The sequence below is a fragment of the Centroberyx affinis genome, unplaced genomic scaffold (genome assembly GCF_046629955.1).
Source record: "Centroberyx affinis isolate AG114_WGS23_722 - 3 ecotype Tasmania unplaced genomic scaffold, CSIRO-AGI_Caff_v1 ptg002948l_1, whole genome shotgun sequence".
In the NCBI taxonomy this organism is placed as follows: Eukaryota; Metazoa; Chordata; class Actinopteri; order Beryciformes; family Berycidae; genus Centroberyx; species Centroberyx affinis.
The window spans coordinates 88,653-116,292 of NW_027281064.1; the positions used below are offsets into that span (position 1 = coordinate 88,653).

The 27,640-nt window shown below is 42.3% G+C and overlaps 1 protein-coding gene across 1 annotated transcript; it reads left to right on the forward strand.

The window, feature by feature from the left end:
• Positions 1–16,653: 16,653 nt before the first annotated feature.
• On the forward strand, positions 16,654–25,040 carry LOC139658668 (probable G-protein coupled receptor 141). The gene is made up of 3 exons (XM_071536817.1): positions 16,654–16,928; positions 23,513–23,861; positions 24,722–25,040. The coding sequence occupies exons 1-3, from the start codon at positions 16,654–16,656 to the stop codon at positions 25,013–25,015; spliced, it is 918 nt and encodes a 305-aa protein (XP_071392918.1). The 3' UTR covers positions 25,016–25,040.
• Positions 25,041–27,640: the final 2,600 nt, after the last annotated feature.

The following is a 27,640-nucleotide window of genomic DNA, read 5'->3' on the forward strand; positions in this document are numbered from 1 at the left end:
GTGTCTGTGTCAACGGGAGTCAAGGGATAGTGATTGGAATCTCCGACTGGATTGTGTTTTGGGGTTTTTTACTTAGATGGAAAATTATCAAGTTATCAGATATTTTGGTCCCTGCATTCTCCTCCATGAATGCGATCAAGACACATGAGAGGAACAGGCTGACAAACAAAAACGTGGAGAATTGCCTGCACATCAAACTAACATCAATCTCACCGGCTATCCAGAAAATTGTGACTGACGGGAGATGCAATTTTTCACATTAACACGACACGGCCATAGACGCCTGGGCGTTGTGAATTTATTTTTGTCATTTATTTTTCTCCTCCTTTAATAACGTTTGCTAAAAATACAGACTGCAAAGCATAATGTGGTTTTATAAGCAATATAGACCTAGAAAAGGAGATATTTGTTGTTTATATGTCTTGCATATTGCTTATATATCTTGCATATTGCTTATATGTCTTGTCTGTCAAATCAGAAACCAGTTCACTCATACATCTTGGATATGTCACTGTTTGTTGTCTACAACACTGGTGCAAAATCAATAAAAAGATGTGAGAAAAAAAAGAAAAGAAAAGGAGATATTTGAGTTTTGTGGCTATTTTTACAAAACGCCCTTCTCTGGCCGTGGCTGTGGTCAGGACATATTCCAGAGCAAATTCCTCTCTCCTCCGATTTGCATTTAGATCTTGTGCTTCTGTTTTGCTGAAATACAAGTTGGATCAAACTAGTGAATCCCCGAAATGAGTTTCGGGGATATTATGGATTCACCCCACCTGCCACCGCTGCAGATGCACCATTGCACCCTGGTCTAGTATGACTTCAATTAGACCCACAAGAAATATGACCCCCATCGGCCTGATGGTGGCGCTATAATTAAAGGTTAAAAACTAAAAAGTTTAAAGTGCTGTATCTCCCACACCGTTTGTCAGATTTACATGAAACTTGGTACACAAGTCCACCTAACTGTACTCTACAAATTTGCCAAGGACCCTCAAGGTTCACCTGGAAAATGTTTGAGATATTTTGAATTATTTGAAAAACACATTTTTAACATCTCCTCCTACACCGTTTGACCGATTACCACCAAAAAGGTCAGTAGCATCTATGGTCCTACACTCTTTAAATTTTGTTTATAGATTGATTATAGATAGATCTACTGAGAGGGAGGAGACAAGCAAGACAGTGGCAACATGCAATGTTCAACTCTAGATTCATCCGTGCTGTTAGTGTGCACTACACAATGAAAAACAACCTCATAAACACTGCAAACCAAATAAATACTAAACACTGCAAAGCAAAATAAACATAATATATATCCGCAAGCGCCGATTGCGGGGTCCAAGCACTATTTGATAAGACAGACAGATAAACAAAACATTACAGAAGGTAGAAACACACATGGCCATAGGAGCCCACCTGCCAAATATGGTTGCTGCAGGACTTTTCAGTTTCTGAGCTGCAGATACTTTTAGCGGAGAAAAAGAAAGAAAGAAAGAAAGAAAGAAAGAACGAACGAAGCAGAATAATTCCAGCAAATACAATAGGGTTCCAGCACTATGTGCTTGGACCATGCTTGGACCATCCATGAATGTTTGCACAACACCCAGCAGCAGAACACCATGTCTTCTCCAGTGTCTACAAAAGCATAATGCATAACCTAATAATTAATTGCAGTCACTCGTGTGGTTATGGCAAGCACAGGAGGATTTGCGTATGAGGACATTATATGAATGAAAAATATAAACTAAATACTTCTAATCTACGGAAGCCAAGAACGGCCATGCTTGCAATTATTTTTTTAATGCCATTATCTCAAGATCAAGCGTTAATTATCTCGTTATCTCGAGATAACGAGATAATTTATCATGAGAAAACGACTTTTGTTTTCTCGAGGTCACGGGATAATTATGGAGAACTCGAAAATTAGTGTCTGGTTCATTTGATCCACCTTAACTCTGCTTAAATCTTTTTTACATATTCAAATCATAGACTGTAAAAAAAAAAGATGGACTGAAGGGCTGTTTTGAAACCAAAAGATTGGGTTTACGATCGCCGCCATGTTGACATTTTTTGGAGCCAGCGCAGCCAATGCGAGGCTGAAGGTTGTCCACAGCGCCGCCTGCTATTGCCTGTAATCAGTAACCTGTCGACCACTGGACAGGCAACCTGTCAATCACTAGGAAAACAACCCCGTTTTATAACCGTTATATCCTGTTAATGAAGTGAATATCACAAGCTCAGAATACTTTTTACAAGCTCAACATTTTTTAGAGCCTTTATTGATCCCATACATCATGTCAGACATCAGCCTTATGGAGCACAATTTTTAAATAAATTCACAGATTGGGTTCTAAAGTGGGTGCAAAGTCCATCAAACAAGGAAACTCTGTGGGATTCCCCTTAAGGCTTATCAACAGAGTGAAGTCAGACATTCAGGTCAGCCTGTAAGACACAGTGTGTTCCACTGGATATCAGCTGCCCAGGAATCTAAAGTCGTAATCTGGATTCTTTTGACCCCTGTATAATTGCGAAATAAACTGTAAAACTTCAAATCTATTGGACATTTTTTTCTCTACCGTTTGTCAAAAGAATGTTGATATTCATGAGATGTATCTCCCTTTGTCATTTTTTTAATCATTCTTTTTCTCTGCATGTACTTCCCCTTCCAGTTGTCACTGACCTGCCCGGTTACAAAAAAAGGAGGAACACACACGCATACACACAAAAAGTGAATATGTTAATTTCTAATTTCTAGCTTCCCATCAGACACAGTTCATGACAAAATAAAATCCAAGCCGATTTCTGTCACTTGACAAGAGCAGCACTGATTGGGTTGGTTAATCATTGGCTTAGCCTCAACAATAGCCAACCACTAGACTGAGACAGCTCCGCCTTCACAACACTCACATAGCTTCAAGTAGTTTCAGTCAGTATTTTCCTAGTTTGAAAGCTTTAGCATTAATCACCAAGCCAGGTAAGTTTATTTGCATCATATAATGTGGTTTCATAGTCAGACAACTTTACTCATAGGCAGAAACAGGCAAAACAGGCAATTTAAATGATCTGTTCCTGATTTGTGCTCTGTTGGTTTGCATTGACTTCCTCTTTGGTTAGAGTGTTTATTATTTATTTATGTTTCCAACTTAATGCTGTAACTGATGATTGGACAATCAAAATGTTTTTCTTCCATAGTAAAAGAACTTTCTTAACGCTGATCCAACTTTCCTCATGCTGATCCCACCCTAGAAACATTTTTGCGTAGGTTTCTTTCAAAATGTAATCCATTACAGATTACTGATTACCTGTTTAATCAACAATTCGCTGGCTTTTTGAAGCTCAGTATAATGACTGATTTACTTTCAGTTAATTTTGGGTTACTTTCCAAACATGAAGTTAATCAACAATTTTCAGACTGTAATATGATCGCTCTATTTTCATCCACTCCACCAAGATTTTGAATGTTATAGATAGGAGGTCTCTCAATTGGTCAGTAGGCTGCATCATTTTGTATGCTCTGTAATTGCAGCTAATTTGATTACCATGCTTTGTCTGCCTACCTCATCATTTGTGTCTCCTAAATCACTTATTTTGGGCTACTTAATATCAGATCTTTCGAACAAATCTTTTATTTGTAACAATTTTATATTGTCAAGTGATATTGATGTTTTTATGATTACACAATCATGGCTGAAACCAGATGTTGAAGTGGCAACTCTTTTAAGATTATTACAAATGCTCTTGCATTCACCTAGGGTTGTATAACGCAGTGGTTCTCAACCTTTTTCACATCAAGGACCCCTAGTTTAGTCACTTCAGGGCCACAGACCCCTATTTGATGAGATTTTGTCTCTCGGACCCAAATCTGAGAATATTTTTATTGTTAGATATGATTTTGTCCAGATTTCCATGACTATCTGTATTGTAGGTAGAGAGATAGTCATTCTTCTACATTCTCTAATTGTGTTAACTTCTTGTAAATAAAATAATGGTGAAATCTAACAATTCATCAATTTGCTGGGGAACCCCTGGAACCCCCTCAAGGACCCCTGCTCGTCCCTGGACCCCACATTGAGAACCACTGGTTTAACGCACCTCCTTACCTAATTAAAGGGAAGACTCAGTGTCTGTGTGTAATTAGTCTTGACCCCACAAATCTCCCCTGGTTTTATAGAAGAATTTTCTGAGCTTCTGATCTTCTTGATCCTGCCTAGATATGGCAGGTTTATGATTTTGGATGATTTCAATATCCATGTCGGTTGCCCCAATAGAGGATTTTAGCCCTTCCCATAATGCTTTGCTTTACCAGTTGTTGCGGTCAATACACTGCCTGCCGACTGCTGTTCAGTCTAGGGTGACCACATTTTCAAACCCCCAAACCGGGACCCTTACACGAGAGGGTGTGCTTTACCGTCATTATTGGCACGACAGTGATGTGGTCCATAAGCATCACTGAGGTAATATTGCGATTATACAACAGTTACCAACAAAATAAAAGATATAATCAAAATGTATTCATATTGTGGGGCAATTCGCTCTCAAAATAAAAAAACTTTTTGCTTACAGCTATAACTCAAAAATAAAAAGAAATTGACACACAAGTTTTTCCAAGTAAAAAAAACACAACTTCCCCTTTAATTTGGTACCAAATACATGGCAGGGCAATTCAGGGTGTCTCCTTACTTCAGTCAGTGTCAACATTCACGGTATGACAACATAACAGATACTTCCTATCTTGGCTAATGATAAGCTTTCTGTTAGCAGAGGATGGTTGTGCAGTGATTCTGGCGTGCGGTATGCACGCCAGAATCACTGCACAGTGCTAGACCGAAAATAATTGTGGAGGAATAAAAACACAGTGGGGCATCAGTTCTGCTCAACTGGAACTCACTCTTAAAGAGTATTTATTTTTGATGACGCATGCCCAATGATACACGCAGATCACATGTTAATTTCAACGCCTCTCATTGGCTGTTATCATTGTCCATCATTCAGTACCTGCACTTTCTCATTAAGTTTGCCTATGTGACAATACAAAATAATTTTTCATATATGTCAACACCCCCACTTGCTCTCACATTGTTATCTTCTCAACAACAAACAAAAACACATCATAAGGTTTTCTACCTTGCATCATGTAAACTTTCACATACATGGTTAATCTCCAAACATAAACTTAATCAACTTAAATTTTGTTGCAGGTTTCATCATCACATCTGCTACCATCTGGTCGGCAATACTCCAAACTTATTTTTCCATCATTCACAGTAGACCTTACGAAGTGATACTTTATGTCAACATGTTTACACCTCTGTCTACTTACAGGATTCTTTGCTAACGCTATTGTACCTTGGTTATCCTCATAAACCTTAGGTGGTGCGTACTGATAAATTGTCAATACCTTCTAGTAGTTGTACTAGGTACACAGTGGTGGAAGAAGTACTCAGATCTTTTATGTAAGTAACAGTAGAAATACCACAGTATGAAAAAACTCTGTTACAAGTAAAATTCCTGCATTCAAAATGTTACTTAAGTAAAAGTACAAAAGTATTAGCATCAAAATGTACTTAAAGCAACAAAAGTACTCATTATGCAGAATGGCACATTTCAGAATAATACAGTATATATTATATTACTGAATTATAATTATTGATGCATTAATGTGTAAGCATGACTTTAATGTTGTAGCTGGAGAAGGTGGGGCTGATTCCCCCTACTTTATATACTGCTGGGTAGCTTACAGTAATCTATAATAATACATCACAATCTTTTAGTTAGTTGATTATATTTTGTATTAATAATCTGAATCTGCAAAGTAACTAGTAACTTAAGTTATCAAATAAAGGTAGTGGAGTAAAAAGTACAATATTTCCCTCTGAAATGTAGTGGAATAGAAGTATAAAGTAGCATAAAATGGCAATACTCAAGTAAAGTACAAGTACCTCAAAAGTGTACTTAAGTACAGTATTTGAGTAAATGTACTTAGTTACGTTCCACCTCTGTAGGTACATACACTTTGCTTTTTGGTTTTCCAAGGACCATTTTTGTTTAGGCTTACACAACAACCGGTTGTGCCATGTCTGTCAGTTACATCAGCCGCCCAAGTTGGTTAGGATAAATGTGTCATTTTCTCTCAGCGATTGCATTTCATCACCCATTGCATTAACCCATTCCTTCAGCTTCCCTGAATGTTAGAGGGACGTTACACATCAATCTGTAACAATAATCTATGTTAGTCAGGACCTGATCATCACGCTCCTCGCCAGATACATATTCACTTAAATAACCTGGTTTCTTCCTCACTCTAGAAGGGTATCGCGCAGGCTCATGGTTGGTCTCACCTGTCTGTGCTTGGTTGTTCACCTCAGGCATAGTTACTGGACCTTGGCCTTGAGTATGTCCTGGACTCACATCAGTATTTTGCCTGGTCTTGCTAGCCCTATTCTGCACCTCAAAGTCATCGCCATCAGGCGTCACGTCAGTTTGTGTCTGCCGCTCTACAGTTGTTTTGGTCTCAAACTTCACCAGTCTGTGCTTCTGCACTTTCCCATTGTCAGGATAGTAGATCATGTAGGCTGGGCTATTCTTGTTGTACCTGACAAAGATTCCCTCCTCACACCTTGAGTCCAGTTTTCTCTTGTCCTGTTTATAGGCATAACACACTGACCCAAACTTTTGCATCCTGGAAAGGTTAGGCCGTTTTCCTGTCAGCATTAAGTAAGGTGTCTGTTTTGTGTGCTTGTTAAAGCATCAGTTCCTCACTACAGCTGCTGTCTGCACTGCATAGGTCCATAACTCTTTTGGTAACTCGCTCTCTATTAGCATACACCTAGCCATGTCAAACAGGGTGCGCCTATTTCGCTCAGCAGTACCATTTTGGTGTGGTGAGTATGGCGCTGAGGTCTCATGTCTAATTCCATTTCTGCTGAGTAGTGCCTGGTAATTCTTTCCCATGAATTCTGTATCATTGTCAGACCTGATACATTTAATCTTCCCGTATGGGGCTGTGTCAGCAAGAAACTTCTCTGTTGCTTGCACTGTGTCACTCTTACTTTTTAGAAAATACATGAACACTGGAATAATCATCAGTGAATAATAGCGCAAACCTATACCCGTCTCTGTACTCTGGGTCTATTGGTCCCGCTAGATCTGTGTGTACCAACTAGAGGTCTACCCGGACCCTAGGATCCAAGACCCGACCCGGGACCCGTACAGGTCCACGTTTTATTATGGTCAGTCGGGTCCAGGTCGGGATGATTAGGCTGACCTAGGATCAGATTACAAGAGCGAAAATAAGATGAGAAAAACGTTGAGCAGCGCCAGCGAGTTGGAGCAGAGGAAAGGCGCAAGATGGATACCTTCTTCACTGAGGTGAAAAATAAGCTAAAAGAAAATTAATATAATTTAATTTAATAATAATTTAATTCAATTTCCTTGTCACTTAGCCTATTGTAGGCTACGTAGCTGCTAGATTCCATTATGGAGTCTCACTGTCATCTACTGGACAAACTGTAGAATGGCACAACTTGGCAAGTCTTTCTGTTATTTTGATCTCCTTTTATTAGGCTACCGTATGTTGTATCCGACATGATAAATAAATGTTTTTAGCAGTAGAACGTCATTTTTAGTAGCAATTTTAATTACCGGGTTTGTCGGGTGCATAAAATAGACCTCCTCTCGGACATGCACCAGGTCGGGTCTGTAATATCTCGGGCAAAAACAGGTCGGTATATATATATTTTTAAAAATTATCGGGTCCAATCAGATCTCGGAACAAATTTTCCGGGTCCATTGGGGTTCGGGTCCGTCATGGACCCGTGAAGACCTCTAGTACCAACTCTAGCGCTGCTTTGGCTCTTACATCACGGTCCCTGTTCCTAGTTTGGATAAACTTTCCCTGAGTGCACACTTCGCAATGTAGGGCAGGCTTGTCTGTTTTACCCTTGATTTTCATACTATCAACAACACTCTGTAATTTCTGAATATCATCATAGTTACAGTGTCTTAGGATCTCATGCCATGTCTGCATATCATAACACCCCTTACATTGGTCATCACATTCATCATTTACTGTGTGTAAGTAGTATAGTCTGTTATACTCATGAATGTGGAATTTGGTACCGTCACTATGTTGTAGAACGTTTTCCCCTTGCTTTAAGATTACGGTCGCTCCGCTGGCAGTAGCTGCTTTTACAGAAAAGATGTTCTGCGGGTATGAGGGGATGTACAACGCCTTTCTCAGCGTCGTGTTGTGGCGTCGTCCTCTGCTGTCGACCAAGCAAACCTCCACGTCTCCTCTGTGCTCCGCGATTCTGTTGCACCTTGTACCATCAGCCAACTCCATGCAGTGTGTCTCAGCCTGGAACGTTGTTATATCTGTGATGATATGCGAAGTTGCCCCCGCGTCGACCATCAGACCTCTCTTCTGGACACCACGTCCTGGCTGGATCTCCACGTCCCCGTCGCTCCTCGAATGCATACTCCTTGTTGCTCGTCTCCTCGGAAACTTTTCGCGCCTTGTCTCGCCGCTGTTTCCGTCTGCAGGTTGCGTCTCGATGGGTGGTGCTTTTACAGTGACTACACCACTCCTTGCATTGACATGCTCTGGCTTCATGTCCTTTCAAGCCACATCTGAAGCACACTATTTCCGTGCTCTCAGCTCCCAGGTCACTCGCACTTGCCGTGGCGGGTCTCGCACTCGGCTGCACTCGTGCCTTCATGATGTTGTCGTCGGATGATGCTGCTGCTCAGTGTCCTCGTAGCTCCGTAATTTAGTTTTGATTTCGGCAAAAGGCATTGCCACCTCACTTTGTGTGACATGAATAGCGAACGGTTTAAATGATTCTGGCAGTCCCTTCAAAATCATTGCTACTAACAGCCCGTCACTCAACCAGCGTTGCTCAATGCTGTGATGGCTGTCTCTGCGCAACATTTTCAGTCACACTCTCACTGTTTGACTTTTGAAGTGAAGTCAGTTCTGTATACAGGCTTATTATATGTGGCTTTCCTTAACCTGCATAGTAGTCTCTCAAAATCTTTAGCGCTTTCCGCCCATTGTCTGCTGCTTCTCGCATTACCAGCGACAAACTTTTATCATCCAGGAACTGGATTAGCTCTGCATATGCCTCGGCATTTTTCGCCCCGTCTTCGGACGGTTCGTCTTCATCGTCGGTAGGCACATTTAAAATAGTGTCCTGTAGCCCTTGCAACCGAAGATGGCCCAAAAATTTCCTCTCCCACAGTTCATAGTTATTTTCATCTCCGTCAAAACGAGACCAACGGCTACTCGACTCGGCAACCCATCTACTCATGGTGCTAGCAGCGGACATGTGGTACGTTGCAATGTTTCTCTCAGTGGCAAATCGCTGGATAACTGTCTCTGGGTAACTCTGGGCCCATAACCTGTTAGCAGAGGATGGTTGTGCAGTAGGTCCCACTGTTTAGTGAAGGTGATCTTGTGTCTTGTTTTACCGAGCAAGAACAAGCGATTTCGATCAAAAGACTTCAACTCACAATGTCTTCGTAACTCTCCACTGTACACGGTGGGTCAGGTTCTGTCTCACAGCACAATGTGACAGCTTCCAGAAGGTTTTAAAAGCGGTTACACTTAGCCGGCAAAGCCATTTTTACCGCTGGAGGACAATTAAACCCGGGGAAAATCAAACGTGTCAGTGTCACCATACATATATATTCTGGTTCCGGTTCATCCATGACAACTTGAAGTATATATAAAACAAAGCTCATAACTTATTTTCTGTTTTTGGTACATTTTAAACCATTTGAAAATGACAGGTGCTATAGTGAACTATAGAACGGGCGATGGCCTTCGACACAGTTAATCATAATGTTTTACTTACCAAGCTGTCAAAATTCAACTTTTCTCTTGATGCCCTGGCTTGGATGGAGTCTTACTTAAACATGAGGAAACAGTGTACAATAGTAGGCGATAAGTGTTCCTCTTTTGTTCCTTGTACTATAGGTGTTCGCAGGGCTCCATATTGGGACCTATTTTATTTAGTTTATATATTAATGATCTACCTCTAGTATGCTCTGATGTTAATGTCCAAATGTATGCTGACGATACAGTCAACTACACCCATGCGAAGATCAAAGAACAAGCTACAGCCAAACTGACAGCTGCCATGAGCAAAGTGTCAGATTGGCTCGCTTATTCGAGTTTAACTCTTAATATGAGTAAAACTGTCTGTATGTACTTTACCACAAGGAGAAATAACTCAATTGATCCAGACATCCTGTTTAATGGAGCGGTCATCACTTCTGTGAAACATTTCAAATAAACATCGAACAAAAAGTTCGGAAATTTGTGTTTGGTAGATTATTTCTCTGTTGTAACAATGCTTCTTGGCAATACATTTTATACCATTGGAAAGCCTGTTTATTTCCCTTTTAAATGGTGCCCCATTTGTAAGGAACATGCATTTGTGGGATGAGCAGCACAGCTGAGTATGTGGGTTGCGCTCATGAAAAATTTGCCAAATCTTCTCTGCCAATGCCAAACAGCTTATTCTGCTGTTGCTATTGACTCTTGTTTTGAGCTTCCGGTACCCCCAGGTGCTGACAATCAGGTACCTGATTGGCACCTGCACTGGAACCTGAACATGTGGAGGAACGTTATGTTCAGCAATGAGTCCAGATTCTGCCTACGGAAGTTGGATCGTAGGGTCAAAGTGTGGAGAAGACGGGGAGAACGCTATGCTGATTGCTGCACCGATAGAGTAACACCTTTTGGTGGAGGCAGTGTGATGGTGTGGGGCGGCATCTCCATCACTGGAAAAACGAGGCTTGTCATCATTGGAGGCAATCTCAATGCAGAGAGATATCGAGATGAGATTCTGCAACCAGTGGCAATCCCATATCTCCACAGTCTGGGACCGAACTCCATCCTCCAAGATGACAACGCTCACCCCCACAGAGCAGGGTTTATCAGAGACTACCTCCAGAATTTGGGAGTAGAGAGAATGGAATGGCCTGCCAACAGTCCTGACCTCAACCCAATTGAACACTTATGGGATCAGCTTGGGCGTGCTGTTCGTGCTAGAGTGACCAACACAACCACGTTGGCTGACTTGCGACAAATCCTGGTTGAGGAGTGGAATGCCATCCCACAGCAGTGTGTGACCAGGCTGGTGACCCGCATGAGGAGGAGGTGCCAGGCTGTTATGGCTGTGTATGGTTCTTCCACACGCTACTGAGGCTCCTGACTGTTTGTTAAATGAATAAATTGTAAAATTGCCAATATGTCTTGTTTCTTCCTTGTTACTGATAGACTTCAATCATCCAATCCACCAAACAACACCAAACAAGAGTCAATAGCAACAGCAGAATAAGCTGTTTGGCATTGGCAGAGAAGATTTGGCAAATTTTACATGAGCGCAACCCACATACTCAGCTGTGCTGCTCATCCCACAAATGCATTTTCCTTACAAATGAGGCACCATTTAAAAGGGAAATAAACAGGCTTTCCAACGGTATAAAATGTATTGCCAAGAAGCATTGTTACAACAGAGAAATAATCTACCAAACACAAAGTTCCGAACTTTTTGTGCGATGTTTATTTAGGCATTGTAATTGATTCAAACTTGTCTTTTAAAAAGCAAATTTAAAAGGTTGTATGCAATGCTAAATTTTATCTAAATAATTTTAAATGCATCAGACATCAGCTGTCCTTATCAGCAGTAAAGCTTTTTGTGCATTCTATGATTTTTCCATATTGCATTACAACCTGGTCTCAGGCGGGTGTGACTACACTTAAGCCAGTGTACTCACTATGGCGATAAGTGTTTATTGTTCAGCCGACAATTGTTCAGCCTGACATTCAAATTCTTCATTGGTAGAACTGTTGCGCTTCAGTCTTAAAATGGAATTTTAAATATAGCCGCAAGTGGCGATTGTGGGGTCCAAGCACAATCTGAAAAGATGTGTTCAGATGTCTTATGGGTTGAAAGGTCTGGCCACACCCCAATCAGTGATGACATTCAGGTATTTTGCCACTGACAAACCAATACAAGGCCTCTTGTGATCAGTCCAGACCACGAACGGATGCTCAGCGCCTTCCAGCCAGTGTCTCCATTCCTCCAAAGCTAACTTAACCGCCAGCAGTTCACGATTCCCCACGTCGTAGTTCCTTTCAGCTGGAGAAAGCCGGTGGGAGTAAAAGGCACATGGGTGAAGCTTCCGGTCTGTGGCTGAACGCTGAGACAGAACAGCCCCAACTCCGATGTCAGAAGCGTCCACCTCCACAATGAACTGCCGGGAAGGATCTGGCAGAATCAGGATGGGGGCAGAAGTGAAGCATGACTTAAGGTCCTGGAAGGCTGCATCCGCCTCAGGGTCCAACGGAACAGAACAGCGGTGGAGGTGAGGGCCGTCAGAGGGGTAGCGATGCGACTGTAGTTCTTGATGAAGCGTCTGTAGAAATCTGCAAAACCCAAAAAGCGTTGTAGCTGCTTACGGCTGGTCGGCTGTGGCCACTCTGATACTGCTCTCACCTTGGCTGGGTCCATGAGTACCTGTCCCTCGGAGATGGTGAAGCCCAGGAAGGAGGTAGTCGGAACGTGGAAGTCGCACTTCTCGGCCTTGACAAACAGCTTATTCTCCAGGAGCCTCTGTAGGACTTGACAGACATGCTGCACATGATCAGGAAGTGACTTGGAGAAAATGAGAATGTCATCTAGGTAGACAAAGACAAAACAGTTGAGCATGCCTCTCAAGATGTCATTAACCATGGCTTGGAACACTGTGGGGCATTAGTGAGCCCGAAAGGCATTACCAGATACTCAAAGTGGCCTAAGGGGGTGTTGAAGGCAGTCTTCCATTCATCCCCTTCCCGAATGCGCACAAGATGGTAGGCGTTGCGTAAATCCAGCTTGGTGAAAACGGTGGCCCCATGGAGGGGTTCGAAAGCAGAACTGATTAGTGGAAGGGGATAGCGGTTCTTGATGGTTATGTCATTCAGCCCTCGGAAATCAATACAAGGCCTCAATGTATGGTCTTTCTTATCCACAAAGAAGAACCCGGCCCCCAGAGGTGACGAAGAGTTATACCTGCAGCAAGCGACTCCTGGATGTAGGTTTCCATAGCCTCACGTTCTGGACGGGAGAGGTTGTAGAGGCGGCTTCCAGGCAGGAGGGCTCCAGGCCGTAGCTCGATGGCGCAGTAGTAAGGCCGGTGAGGAGGGAGTGAGAGTGCGCGCTGCTTGCTGAAGACCTCCCTGAAGTCGTGAAACACTGGAGGAACTGCAGACAGGTCAGGCACAGCATCTGGCGAAATCAGACAGGAGGAGGCAGGAACCAAGGCAGATTTAAGACAATGTGGGTGACAAAAAGCACTCCAACTGCAGATAGTACCTGAACTCCAATCAATGTGGGGGTTGTGAATCACAAGCCAGGGATGACCTAGAACCAGAGGGACATTGGGGGAGCTGATGACGAAAAAACTGATCTCCTTCTGATGATTATCTGAGGAGGGTCACAGGCACGGTCCTTTTAGAGACACAGGCTATCAGTTCCCCATTAAGAGCGTCGGCCTTGAGTGGAACCTTTAATTCAGTTAGGGGAATGTTCAGCTGCTCGGCTACTGTGAAATCAATAAAACTCTCCTCAGCTCCAGAATCAACAAGGGCAGAAAAATAGTTAGATTTACCTTTCCACACCAAGGAGGCTTGCAGCAGGGTTCTTTGACAGGAAGAATCACATGTAGTTTGGCCCATCAGTCTCCTCCCAATTACTGAGGGGCCTGATCTTTTACCGGCCTCAGAGACCAGAAGTCAATGAGATGACCTGGTTTTCCACAGTAAAAGCAGCAGTTATTGCGTAACCGGCGTTGTCGCTCCTTCAGAGAGAGGCGGGCCTCCCGAGTTGCATCAGCTCAGGCTCGGCAGTAGACTCTCCCCTCAGCTCCCCTCAGGCGTTTCCGAGGAACGTTGGGCCGCGGGTGGAGGCGGTGGCACGAGGCGGCGAGTGGCGAGAAGAAAACGGGATACAGCCGCTCCTCTCCCTCCGGCGTTCTCGGAGCCGGTTGTCAATGCGAATGGCAAGAGAAATCAACGCGTCCAAATCATCTGGAACCTCCTGTGAAACTAGCTCATCCTTTATAGATTCACCTAGGCCATGCTGGAAAACCTCCTGGAGTGACGTCTCATTTCAGCCACTCTCCGCAGCAAGAGTTCTAAACTCTATAGCAAATTCAGCTACACTACGGGAACCCTGACGGACTGACAGAAGCCGTTTAGAAGCCTCCCTGCCCTTAACCGGATGATCAAAAACCTTCCTCATCTCCCGAGTGAAACCTGGATAAGAGAAACATATAGGTGACTGTTCCTCCCACACCGGTCACGCCCACTCCAACGCCCTCCCCTTCAAACAACCCAGGAGGAATGCGATGCGGGCACGGTCAGTTGGGTAGGACAGCGGCTGTTGTTCAAACACTAAGGAACACTGCAGGAGGAAAGAAACACAGGAACCCAGGTCTCTGTCATATCGCTCCGGCAGGGGAACATGGGGCTCACGAAGAGGAACCGACGGAGTGGCAGGTAAGTCAGTGTTGAGAACTGGCGCAGCTATATCATCGGGGGGCTGGCCCTGAACGACAGATGTATGTAGCTCGTTCCGCAGGCTAGCCACGCTAGCAGATAGCTCACGTAGACCATCTACAACATCCCGTAGCGCTTGATCGTGTTGCCCAATTAAAGCTCCCTGGTTGGAGATGGCTTGGCGGATCAAATCGGTGTCTGCTGGGTTCATTCTGGTCAGATCGTACTGACACAAGTGCAGGGGAACCCAAGAACAGACACGCAGACTGGAGCTTAGTTTTCAAGCAGTGTATTTCATAGATAGTTTCAGAGTGAAATTGGGTTGGGCTGTAGGAGCTGTGGCTGGCGTGGGTCAAGCAGAGCGGCAGCTGAGGCAGAGTGCGCAGCGGCGTCTCCAGGCTTGGGTCGGGCTGTAGGAGCTGTGGCTGGCGTGGCTCAGGTAGAGTGGCAGCAGAGGCAGTCTGTGACAAGGAGACGATGAATTAGAACGAACAATAGGAAACTCAGTCAGAGCTATGACAAGAACTTCAAGAGTAACTTGGCTTGAAACGTAAAGACGTTTACTAAACTGGTCACTAACCAACAGTCTAGCGGCTGGCAAACAGCACACTAGAAACTACGATCTGACGAAGACTGCAGGCACAGCAGGGAATAAGTAGTCAGGTAGATTGACGGACACACCTCCCCACGTGCGGAATGCAGGTCAAACCTATACGCCCACCACACACTGACAGAGAGAGAGAGAGAGGGAGAGAGAGGGAGAGAAAGAGAGCTGCCAGGCGGCTGCCATGACAGTATATATATATATATATATATATATATATATGTATATATATATACACATATGTCTCTTTTCTGTGTATTATACACTTTTTGTAAGTGGCTTCAATTTAGGGCACAGGTGCAGCTTGTTACACTGATTTGTACAGTATAGAAAGCGTTGTGACTGATTGTCTAGATGCTCTGATGAAGGTGTAATACCGAAGCGCATTAGCAGTCACGGCCAAAAAATAAATTGGTGAAAATGAGGTGATGTCTTCTTTGTTATATTCTTTTTTATTATTATATTGGTGTGCTGCTTTCTTTCAACTCAAGTTTCTAATACAATCAGTCCTTTTATTCTGCAAGCTATAAGTGGTTCAGTTTCCATGGTTGCTGTTCCTATGTTTTACAAAAATGCTCTGATTCAACCTCTGTTAAAAAAGCCAACTCTTGGTCCTAATGATCTTAACAATTTCAGACCAATCTCAAGACTCCCCTTCCTAGTAAAGGTCCTTGACAAAGTTGTTGCAAATCAACTTCTTTAAGAATGAAAACTGTTTGCTTGACAGATTCCAGTCAGGTTTTAGGGCACACCACAGTACTGTAACTGCCCTCCTTAGAGTTATGAATGACTTATTATCATCAGCTGATCCTGCTAGATCTCAGTGCAGCATCTGACACAGTTGACCATGCTATACTCCTTGCCTGTCTTAAGCACTGGGTAGATGTCTCTGGTTCAAGTCTCGACTGGTTCAAGTCCTATCTACTAAACAAGGACTTTTAGTATGGGTATTGGCGACTCTAGGTCTTCCACTTCAAACCTGCTCTGCGGGGTTCCTCAGGGTTTGATACTTAGTCCAATTTTATTTTCCATTTTCATGCTGCCTTTAGGACATCTCATACACACACAAAATATCATTTTCCACTTTTATGCAGATGATACACATGTCTATTTAAGCTGTGCCCCAATTAAAAACTTGAAATTAGCTCTCCAGGACATCCATATTGGATGTCTCAAAACTTCAGTGAAAATGTGACTGTGTCAGTTACAAGCCACCATAGCTCAGTCACTTGTGTAGGAGGAGCCAACTCATGCTGATGTTGCAATTCCTACTGGCTCTTTTGTCATAGATTACTTACTACCCCATTAAGTCTAAAAATAACAAATAGGCTTTGTGCTCAAACTCTCAGTACATACTAATGTCAATCTCTTGTCTCTTATTTTAGAGCCTGAAGAGAAGAGAGGAACAAGAGGAGGTGAAAGGAGATGAGGAGAGGAGAGCTGAGTAGAGGAGAGAAAAGAGATGACAAGACAACTTAACTAGACCAATCACGGTGAAATGGAAGTGACTGTTAGATCTCCGGTGCTGAACAACTCCACTGCCCTGCATGACACCTACAGATGGGCTCTGCTCTCCATCTATACCCTGGTGTTAGTGGGAGGCAGCATCAGCATGTCACTGATGATTAACATCCTGCAGTCCAACGTGAGGTCCGTCACCACCATGGCTGTCATCAACCTCATCATTGTCCACACCCTTTTCCTCCTCACTGTTCCTTTTAGGATCTACTCCTACATCACTGGGGAGTGGCGGCTAGGTCAAGGCTTCTGCAGGTGGGTACTGTAGAGCAGTTGTGGTATAAATGAAGTAGGGATGCCCCGATAACGTTTTTTGCCGCCGATCGCTGATCGTCTATGAGCCATATCTGCCGATACCGATTGGCCATACCGATAGTTTTTTTGTTTTGTTATAGCAGCGGGTATAGCAGTATTATAGGTCTAACAGTTTCCATTTTACATACATTTCATCCATCAAATTGAGTCCTGGTTAAAAAGTATCCACATTTTCTTTTTTTCTACCTCAATATTTACTTGATCATGATGTAAACAAAACCATGTGCGTTCTAGATAGCCAACATGATTTAGTGAGATAACCGAAGCACAAGACTCAGACTGTTGCCACTTGCCTGTGTTGTTATTATTAGATATATATCCATTTAAGTCTTTGTTTTTGGTGAATGTTCTTAAGAGAGAGAGAAATTAGACTTTTCAGTTGCCTCCCCTAGGGCTGGGTATTGGTATACCTTTAAGGTATTGACCGAAATAACCCAGTACCAAGTATTATCGAAACTTCTCCAGTCAAACGATACCTGCATTTTTTGTACACAGATCTAGAAAAAATTACTATTTGTATGGTTTTGCTCACAGCCAATCACCGCAAGCGTTCTTCAATTTAATGCAACGTGTGATTGGCCCACTACCGCAGCAGCTACAACCCATGAAGTCTGTGGTGGTGAAGTCGAGCGCAGTGTATGTGACGGAGTTGGCAGTTCAGCATGCCGAGATGCCACCAAAATGTAAAAAAAAAGTTATCGAATTAAGAACTAAAGGTATCCCTTTAAAGGTACTGGTATTGGTACTGGTATCGTAATTTTTTAAATGATACCCAGCCCTAGCCTCTCCGCTGTTAGGGTCTGGACCGTCGTCCAGTTCAGCACCGCGGACAGCGGTGCAGAGTGCAGACCATTATGTAAACAAACGCACATGGCATGCGATGAATTGATGCATTAAATAAGCAGATAATTAAATGAGGGGAAGTAGCGGGCGTGATGGACTGTGATGTTACTGGTTGTCCATGAAGATATGTTTTTGTTTTTTTTTGGTCAATATCTTTATTGAACTTTCTGATATACAGACAAATACAAAACAGGCCAACAGACAAGGCAGTATCAAAGGGGAAGGCTATGTCACACACTAAAGAAACATAGGGGGAGAACACATCCCCATCAAAGACAGAATCATAGTTTTGCACTTCCCTATATGCAGTACAGCATCAGAAACAGACACAAACAAATACATAGACCAGTACAAACAGATACAAAGATAAACCAACAAATTAAACAGTAATGAACAAAAAAGGGGGAGGCCATGTCACACATCAAAAACAGACAAAATATTATAAACTAAAATAATATAGATAAATAAAAGGGGGGGGATCACCCCCATCGGAGACAGCATCCAAGTCTTGCATTCTTATACAGTACAGCATCACTAACACTTGAGCACTTCTATATTGTGATCCCACAGCAAATCAGTTATGCATTAGTACATTGTGTGGATTCCCAACTGTGATCCACCAGACCCTTCAACACAATGGCTGCCAGTCTAGTTCCAATATAGTCTAAGAACGGGGACCAAATCTTATAGAATACCTTAATCATACACTTCGATCTGTATGACAAATATTCCATAGGTATTATATCAAAAATAACCTTGTGTGGGGCGCCCTGGTGGCTCACTGAGTAGGGCGAGTACCATTTGGCTCAGGCCTTCCCGCAGCGACCTGGGTTCGAATCCGACCCGTGGTCCTTTGCTGCATGTCCTCCCCTCGCTCTCTCTCCCATACCTTCCTGTCTCTCTCTCACTATATCTTTCAAATAAAGCATAAAATGCCAAAAATAAATCTTTCATTTCAGCAATATATTTTTTCTTGCACAGAAAGTAAGGATACATAGAAGTCTTTTGGAATGTATACTTTTAAGTTGTGTGTCTGGCAGCCCAAACAACAAACACGTAGGGTCCTTGTTCAGTTTAATATCAAGAATTAGGCATAGTCTATCCGCTATGTTTTTCCAATAATCATCTATATATTTACAAGTCCAAATACAATGAATAAAACTCCCAGCCTCAGCATTACACTACATACACAGTTCAGATTTATTGTGATCCATTTTATGTTTAAGCTGGGGAGTAATCTGCAGATGGTGTAGTAGTCTAAATTGAGTTTCCTTCGTCCTATTACAAACTGAAATGTTATTTGCCAATTCCTTGCTTCATCAATGTCCATGTTCAGGTCATTATTCCAATCTTTGGGCGTGAACGCAGGTTTGCCTTTATCACATTTAGAAAGTGCTCTATACCCAAGCCCCAAAATACCTTTCTTTCTTCCATTAGAAACTATGTTCTCCAACGGAGAAGGTTGATGACAAAGGTCAGTGTCTTTCCGGCTATTTAAAAAACTTTGTATCTGGAGATATCTAAAAAACTCATTTCGTGGTATGTTATATTTCTTACATAATTGATCAAATGAAAGTAGTATCTTCTTTTCATATAAATGCCCAATAGTAACAATCCCTTCACTGTACCACAGCTTAAAGCCCCTATCCGTGGTACCAGGAGGGAAGTCTATTTTACCCCATACTGGCGAGAGGGAGGACAGCTGTCCTTGTAGTCCTTCCAACCTTCTTACATCCCGCCAGGCTTTAACAGTTGTGTTTATAATCATATTGTCGCTAATAAAAGTTTTAATCTTCTTTTGTTCTTAAGTAAACAAGAGACCACTTAAGGACTGATTAACCTGAGAAGATTCTAAGTCAAGCCATACAGATTCACTGTCATTTTTAATCCAGTCAGCAATTTAACTTAGTTGTGAAGCCAATTGGTAAAGCCTAACATCAGGAACTGATAGACCACCCTTTTCCTGTGGCTTCATAAGTCTAGCCAGACTCATACGAGGTTTTTTTTTTAATTCCAGACAAAAGTACTAAACCAACTATTTAATTCTATAATCACTTTTCTTGGAAACAAGATTGGAAGTATCTGAAATACATATAGAAGTTTAGGCAGAATATTCATTTTAAGTAATGAGATCCTTCCCAACATAGATAGCGGTAAGGAAATCCATCTTTCAAGATCCTCATGTATACGCTTCAGCAAGGGTGTAAAATTAGCTCTATATAATTGATGAAGCGATGGGGTTATCACTATCCCCAAATATGTAAAGCCCTGCGGTGCCCACCTAAATGGGCAAGATAAGGGGGGGCGAACATCACTAAGACCACCCAAAGGAAGGGCTTCTGACTTTTTTTTAATTTTTCTTTATTTAACCCCTCCACCACCACCCCGCTTTGGAGGACATATAACACTTTGTTTTTACATTATTCTGTTTTTACAGCAATTCTTTTTACAGATTTTGAGATGAGGTACATTTTGACATGATCTGTAGATACACATACATCTGCACATGCACCATCACACATGATCTCATATACGTATACATATATATATATATATATATATATACACATATACATACACATATTGCATGGCAATGCAAAGAATACATCACCATTCACACTTATCCAACAATCTACAGACATACATAGAATAATGGTCCTCTTAAGTCACCAGCCCAACTCCCAGTCAAATGTAGTTAAGAACATAGCTTATATCCATCCTTCCCCAATTCTCAAACTATCCCACCTTTCATGAATAATAAATCGTTCTAGGCTTACTTGGGTCATACATTCTTCCATCCTGCTGTAATGTTTTACATAGTTTCTGAATCTCTCCAAACACATTTCTTCTACGCCTCTACATTTAATGATAAAGCTTTTAGCCAGGAGTATTATTATATTATTTTTGGAGTTATTCTGCACCTTTATATCTCGCAGTAGCACGATTTTTAGTGAAAGATCAATAAATATATTATGATTTGCTAACCATTTCTGTATCTGTGTCCAGAAAACTGCCACCAGGGGTGGCAAGGGCTTCTGACTTAGAAAAATGTATTTTGTAGCCCGAAAATTGACTGAAGCAACTAATCAGATCTAGAACTGCCGGTACTGAGACCTCTGGATTAGTAAGAAACAACAGCACGTCATCGGCATACAAGGAAATTTTATGAATCTTACTCCCAGCTGAGATACCTGTAATAGAAGGGGTGTGTCTAATAGCCTCCGCCAAAGGCTCGATAGCAATTGCAAATAATAGTGGGGACAGAAGGCAACCCTGTTTTGTACCCCGGCCCAGGTGGAAATAAGATGATCTATTGCCATTTGTTAGGACAGCAGATAACGGGTTACTATATAGTAAGATTTGTGTTTTTAATTAACATCCACACCGCCTCCATGTTTTGAGGTGATTTAGCATGTGACAATGACACCAACTCTGCTGAGAAATGGCTCACGTGTTTTCGATCAGTTTTTGCAATCTGCGACTATAAAGCATTATCGAAATTCTCCAATCTGAAATTTATACTGAATATCAGCCAATTACGATTGCTGGCCAATCGATTGCGGCATCCCTAAAATGAAGGTATATGGAGTAAATCTACCTTTTCCGTCTGGGTTTATACCATAGACTGTGAAAAAAGATGGACGTAGTGAGTGTGACGTCACCCATTCTGAAGCCAAAAGGTTGGGTTTATAATCACCGCCATGTTGACATTTTTTGGAGCCAGAGCAAAGCCAAGGGTTGTCCACAGAGCCACAGCGCCGGCTACTATTGGCCCATAATCGGTGATCTGTTGATCACTGGACAGGCGACCTGTCAATCACAAGGAAATAACCCTGTTTTATAACAGTTATGTCCCGTTAATGACACTTGATCTAAGGCCATTTTTACCTCTGCCAAGGAGGTTATGTTTTCGGTGCTGTTTGTTTGCCTGTTAGCAGGATTACGGAAAAACTACTGGCCCGATTTTCATGAAACTTCGTGGAAGGGTGTAGCATGGGCCAAGGAAGAACCCATTAAACTTTGGAGCGGATCCGGATCCGACTCACGAACAAGCAATAATTGCACCTTGGCGGAGGTCTGCGCTCTCTGAGTGCCCTTCTAGTTATAAGATAGGAACTGAATTAGATTCTGTATATCCATACACATGGCATTATGTGCATTTATGTGTGATTCTATTTTTCTAGTTTACTATATAAGATTATTTTTGTATATTATTTGCGTATATATTTGTGAATATTTATTTGGTAAAGAAAATGTAATGGGTTTGACTGTATTGAATCTTTGACTATGGAATTGCCTAATGGTGGTGTAGTGTAAGGGTCACATGACCAATGACCAATTAAATTCCTCTTTACCCACATCCTCCGTTTCAGAATGGGCTCCTCAGCTTCTTCAACAGCAGGCAGAGCAATCACTGACTTTCTCTTATTTATTCTGTTTTATTTTCAACAATTTTTTCCCCATTGTTACTTCGGGTTAGCTAGCTAACGCTAATTACATAGCTTGCAAGCTGTAGTCAAACATGTTGTATAGCAACCAGAATGATAAAACGCCCCCTGCGCCCTTTGACGTCTGGCTCTCTCTGTTACTGGTGATGCTCACAGATGCAGGAGGAAAAAACGTCCTATCTGTTCACAGCCTTAAGTAGTACACCCTTTTTTACAAGTAATTCCATATGAGATGTCAACTAATTCAACTGAAAGATCCACATGTAGCCTGTGTTTGCTGTGGGCCCTTACTAGACATGTTTATTTAATGCTTCATCATATGAAATGCAAAATGGCATGTCCCATGTTAGATGTCTCTAGCTCCTTAAAGGAATAGTTCACCCAAAAATGAATATTCTGTCATCATCTACTCCCCCTCATGCCAGTTGAAACACAGGTGAAGTTTATCCATATAACACACAGGGAGGTTGCCAGCACAACTCCATAGCAGCCTTCTCCAAAACAATTGAAGTCAGTGGGGACCAGTTCTTCAGAGTTCCAAAAAGACCTACAGTATATTTACACCATCATTTAGTGCAAATCTTAACTACAGCTGATTGATTTGCAACAAATAATGGTGAATAGGTCTTTCTATTCACAGTGTGATTGTTTGGCTGTTTTTGTTTTGGAACTCTAAAGTAGTGGTTCTCAACGTGGGGTCCCGGGACCACCAGGGGTCCTTGAGGGGGTTCCAGGGGGTCCCCAGCAAATTGATGAATTGTTAAACTTCTCCATTATTTCATTTACAATAAGTTATCACAATTAGAGAATGTAGAAGGATGACTGTTTTGATCATAGTTCCACTGTTATCTCTACAGATAATCATGGAATTCTGGACAAAATCATATCCAACAATAAAAATATTCTCAGATTTGGGTCTGAGAGACAAAATCTCAATGGTAGACTGTCTAAATGGGGGTCCGTGGCTCTAATGTGGACTAAATTAGGGGTCCTTGATATGAAAAAGGTTGAGAATCACTGCTCTAAAGAACAGGTCCCCATTGACTTCAGTTGTTTTGGAGAAGGCTGCTACGAAGTTGTGCTGGCAACCTCCCTGTGTGTTATATGGACTAACACATTTCCCCTGTGTTTCATTTGGCATGAGGGTGAGTAGATGATGACAGAATTTTTGGGTGAACTATTCCTTTAAGAGAACAATGGTTTCATATCAGTAATTGCTGTTCATTGTTACAGGGTGGTGAGTGGTATGATCCATGCCCACATGTACTTGGCCTTCATGTTTTACATCATCATTCTGGTGATCCGTTACCTTGCATTCTACAAGCAAAGAGACCGCATGGAGTTCTACCGGACACTACACGCCGTCGGTGCTAGCATCGCTGTTTGGCTTCTAATGCTGATAGTCGCTCTCCCTGTGGCAATCCTAGAGTACGGGTCGACGGATAGCGGCAACACCACATCAACAGACACGTACCAGTGTTTCCGTTTCGGTGGGGAGCTGAATGAGCCAGCAGTGGCTATTTTCAACTACATCCTGAGCAGTATCATCATCATTATTACCTTGGCTTTGACCTTGTGCCAGGTCAGTGCCTGCTTTTATTTTTATAACACTGCCTGTCTAAATATGAATCTTCGTGCTTACTTTTATACCCTGCACCTGGTACAGATTGACTCTATCTGGCCTAATGACTCCTATTTTTTTTGTTTATTCTTTAAGAGGCGATACTTGTTATTCTGAGCCTCAGGGAAAGATGTGACATTTGCCGCTTTTCCACCACACGGTACCGGCTCAACTCGCCTCGAGTCGACTCGACTCTACTCGCTTTTGGTAGTACCACTTGGTTTTCCACTGCAGATAGTACCCCCTCAATAGTAACCCCCCCCCACAACTGGTCGTCATAGCGATGCCGCGACACCGCATGAAACTGCCGTGACGTCATCTTCAACGCGATATCGAAGGGATGGTGTTCTTGATTCTCGGTATGTGGCTGTTAGTCACAGCAAGGAGACAGATTTTATTTCAGAACCGGCTGAAGGCAGCAAGACAAAAGACTGCTCTCTGGTTGCTCAAAGGCCACGCAAGAGGGTAAGCTAACCTGGTAGCTAACGTTAGCATATGTCCTGTGTCGCGCAATGATGACGATTCTCTCTGACCAATCAGTAGTCTTTTGGTATCGCCTCAGCTCGCTTGGAACCTCGACGGAGGTGCTACCAAAAAATGTACCAGGTACCAGGTAATATGGTACCTGGTACCTGGTACTTGCCCAATGGAAAACCAAAAAAGGCGAGTTGAGTTGAGCTCGTACCATGCGGTGGGAAAGCGGCTACTGTGCACATTAGACAATCAATCTGGCAACCACACTTCCCATACTGTTGTATGTTTGGATATAGGCTGGGATAATGTCCCGACAGTCTACTTAAAAAAGTTATCTTCTATTCTAGATCTGGATACTAGCCCAGGTCTACAGAACCCACGGGAACCTGTCATTCTCCCACCAGGAGTTCTGGGTCCAAGTGAAGAGCCTGTGCTTTGTGACGGTGATGGTGGTGTGCTTTGTGCCGTACAATGTGTTCAGGATCTTTTATGTGAAGAACGTGCGGGACCAGGCGAGTCTGGAGGGAGTCAATGAGGTCTTCCTGGCTGTCACAACGCTGAGCTGCTTGGACATGCTGACTTTTGTGGGGAGGGGATCCAACAGCCCCTGCCCAGCTGGGCACTGCGGCTGCCTCTTATGACGTACAGCAAAATCACCAGCTTCTCTACCGTACAATTGGATTGCATCTGAGTGGAATGAAAGACTAAGTGGAGTGAAAAACCAAGCATTTGTAGCTGAATATGTTTGGAATATCTGAGAAAAAAATTCTGCCTCCCCTCCCCCTAGCTCAAGTCCCTGTAACTTTGGCAAAGCATGACGGACTTGTCTGTGCTCTTCTTCTTTGGTGTTCATACCAGTTTAGAACACATGAAGAAAGAGCTGAAGATGAGAATCAGTCCAAACGTCATTTTATTATGCTAGGCTTTCCAAGCATAAGGAACCGCAAAATGATACAATGCTCCATATATTACCACTATGCAAATAATGTATGTTAATAGAAGGATGGAATAGGAGAGAATGGTGGCTTGGTGGTCTAGGGCGCCAATCATGGTGAAAATGGTGAAAGGTGAAAATGGCCAAAAAAAAAAAAATCTTAAAAAAGACAAGCAAATAGTAAACATGTTGTCCCCCACCAGTGATGTAGTTTCACCCTTGGGTCAGTCAGTGATTGCTGAGTGTACTTGAAATATGAGAGAAATTGTAAGCATTTTCGTATGGGACAATGAAAGGACAGATTGACCATATATTTCTGTTGCCTACTCTCCTCAGAATTAGGCTTACAAGTTCTATCTTGAAATGTAGTTACTGTAATTGTCCTGTTTTTACTCAATACAGTACAAAATATAAGAACTACCATACGCAATAAATACAATCCGTACATTACACAATGTACACTACAATACAATTTAGAATACAATATACAATATAACATACAACACCAGGAGCGTGAGTGTTATGAATAATATAAATGCTAAATGATAAGTGATATATGGTATTGCACAGTAGGTAAGTGGTAATATGATATAAGTAGTCAACACTGACGGCACAGTGGTAGTGCAGTGATGAGTGCAATAACAGTACAACAGTCCAACAACTGTACACTAACCACAGTGCCTTGTGGTTAGAGGTTTGCCCAAAAATTCTCCATTGACTCTCACTTCAACACATCAACCCAGTCTGATGTCTCCAAGTGTGTAGCGTGTGTAGACTATTATGTTACCTATGATAACTTTAACTGTATTGGTTTACCACTGAGTCCCCATTCATTGTCCCCCACATTGTACGATAACTTTAACTGTATGACCTGCTTTACCACTGAGTCCCCATTCATTGTCCCCCACATTGTATGATAACTTTAACTGTATGACCTGCTTTACCACTGAGTCCAGATTCATTGTCTCCCACATTGTATGATAACTTTAACTGTATGACCTGCTTTACCACTGAGTCCACATTCATTGTCCCCCACATTGTATGATAACTTTAACTGTATGACCTACTTTACCACTGAGTCCCCATTCATTGTCCCCCACATTATATGACAAATTTAACTGTATTGCTTCACCACTGAGTCCCCATTCATTGCCCCCCACATTGTATGATAACTTTAACTGTATGACCTGAGTCCCCATTCATTGTCAATGCCGCCCCCTAGCGGCACAAAGTCAACATTACAGTGTGACTAACTAACGAACAAACAAACTAACGGATGGAGACCGATCCATAGTCCCCCCTTTGGTGGAGGACAAAAAGAGGGGGGCGTCCCGTTGGCTCGGTGGTCTAGGGCGCGCTCTATGTCACTGTGACGTCTTGGGTTTGAATCCGGCACAGGACCTTTGTCACATGTCATCCCCCTCTCTCTCTCTTTCAATATTTCCTGTCTGTCTCTATAACTGTCAAAGGCGGGGCGAAAAAAGGAGAGAATAAAGGATGGAGTCTACACACTGTCATAATGCTCCCTTTTGAATCACCAGATTGATTTGTAATTTGATATTTTGTACAGGAGGCATTATAGCGGTGTGTCCCAAGAACAGGCATGCAAATTGTTAAACAATAGCGATGTTCATAGGAATAGTCTTGAACAAAGTGGTCTTGAAGTACTATATATTGATACTAAATAAAACTCTCTTGCTGTATAAATAATATTGGTGTATGAAACAATTGGTTCATAGGAAAAAATAATGTTTTAAAGGATAAATACAGCACTAAACAGATGAGGAATACCATATCAGACTACTTTTCCACATGCAAGATTCTCTATCACAGCAAAAATTGGAGTGTTGAAATTTCAGGGTTAAACATTTCCGAGTTGATTTCCACTCTCAAAGTGTAATTTTAACACATTCTGATTTAAATGGTGTTCAGTGTTGGAGTTATTTGGCAGAGTTGATCACATCAGTGTTAGCCCAACTCCGCAGAGATGTAATTAAGCTCCGCCCATGCATTTCACTTCTTCGGTTGGAGACAAAGGAGATAAGTCGGAGCCATTTTCCTCCTGTCTTGCAGTTCTACATGGTAAGTGCAATTAAGTCAAACTTACTGAAACAATTATACATTGATGCTGTGAACTGCAGTATGTACAATGAAACATCTACAGAGAATATGCTTTACAAAGCCTTGTTTGTTGCCAGGACTGAATAGCAAATTTGTCCAGGTGATTAGCTAGCTAACATTAGCAGTCTATGGTAGCTAGCTAACCATTAGTTACTAAAACCGTCTCCAACTTTATCAATGATGATTTAACAACAATTCACATGCAAGCTCA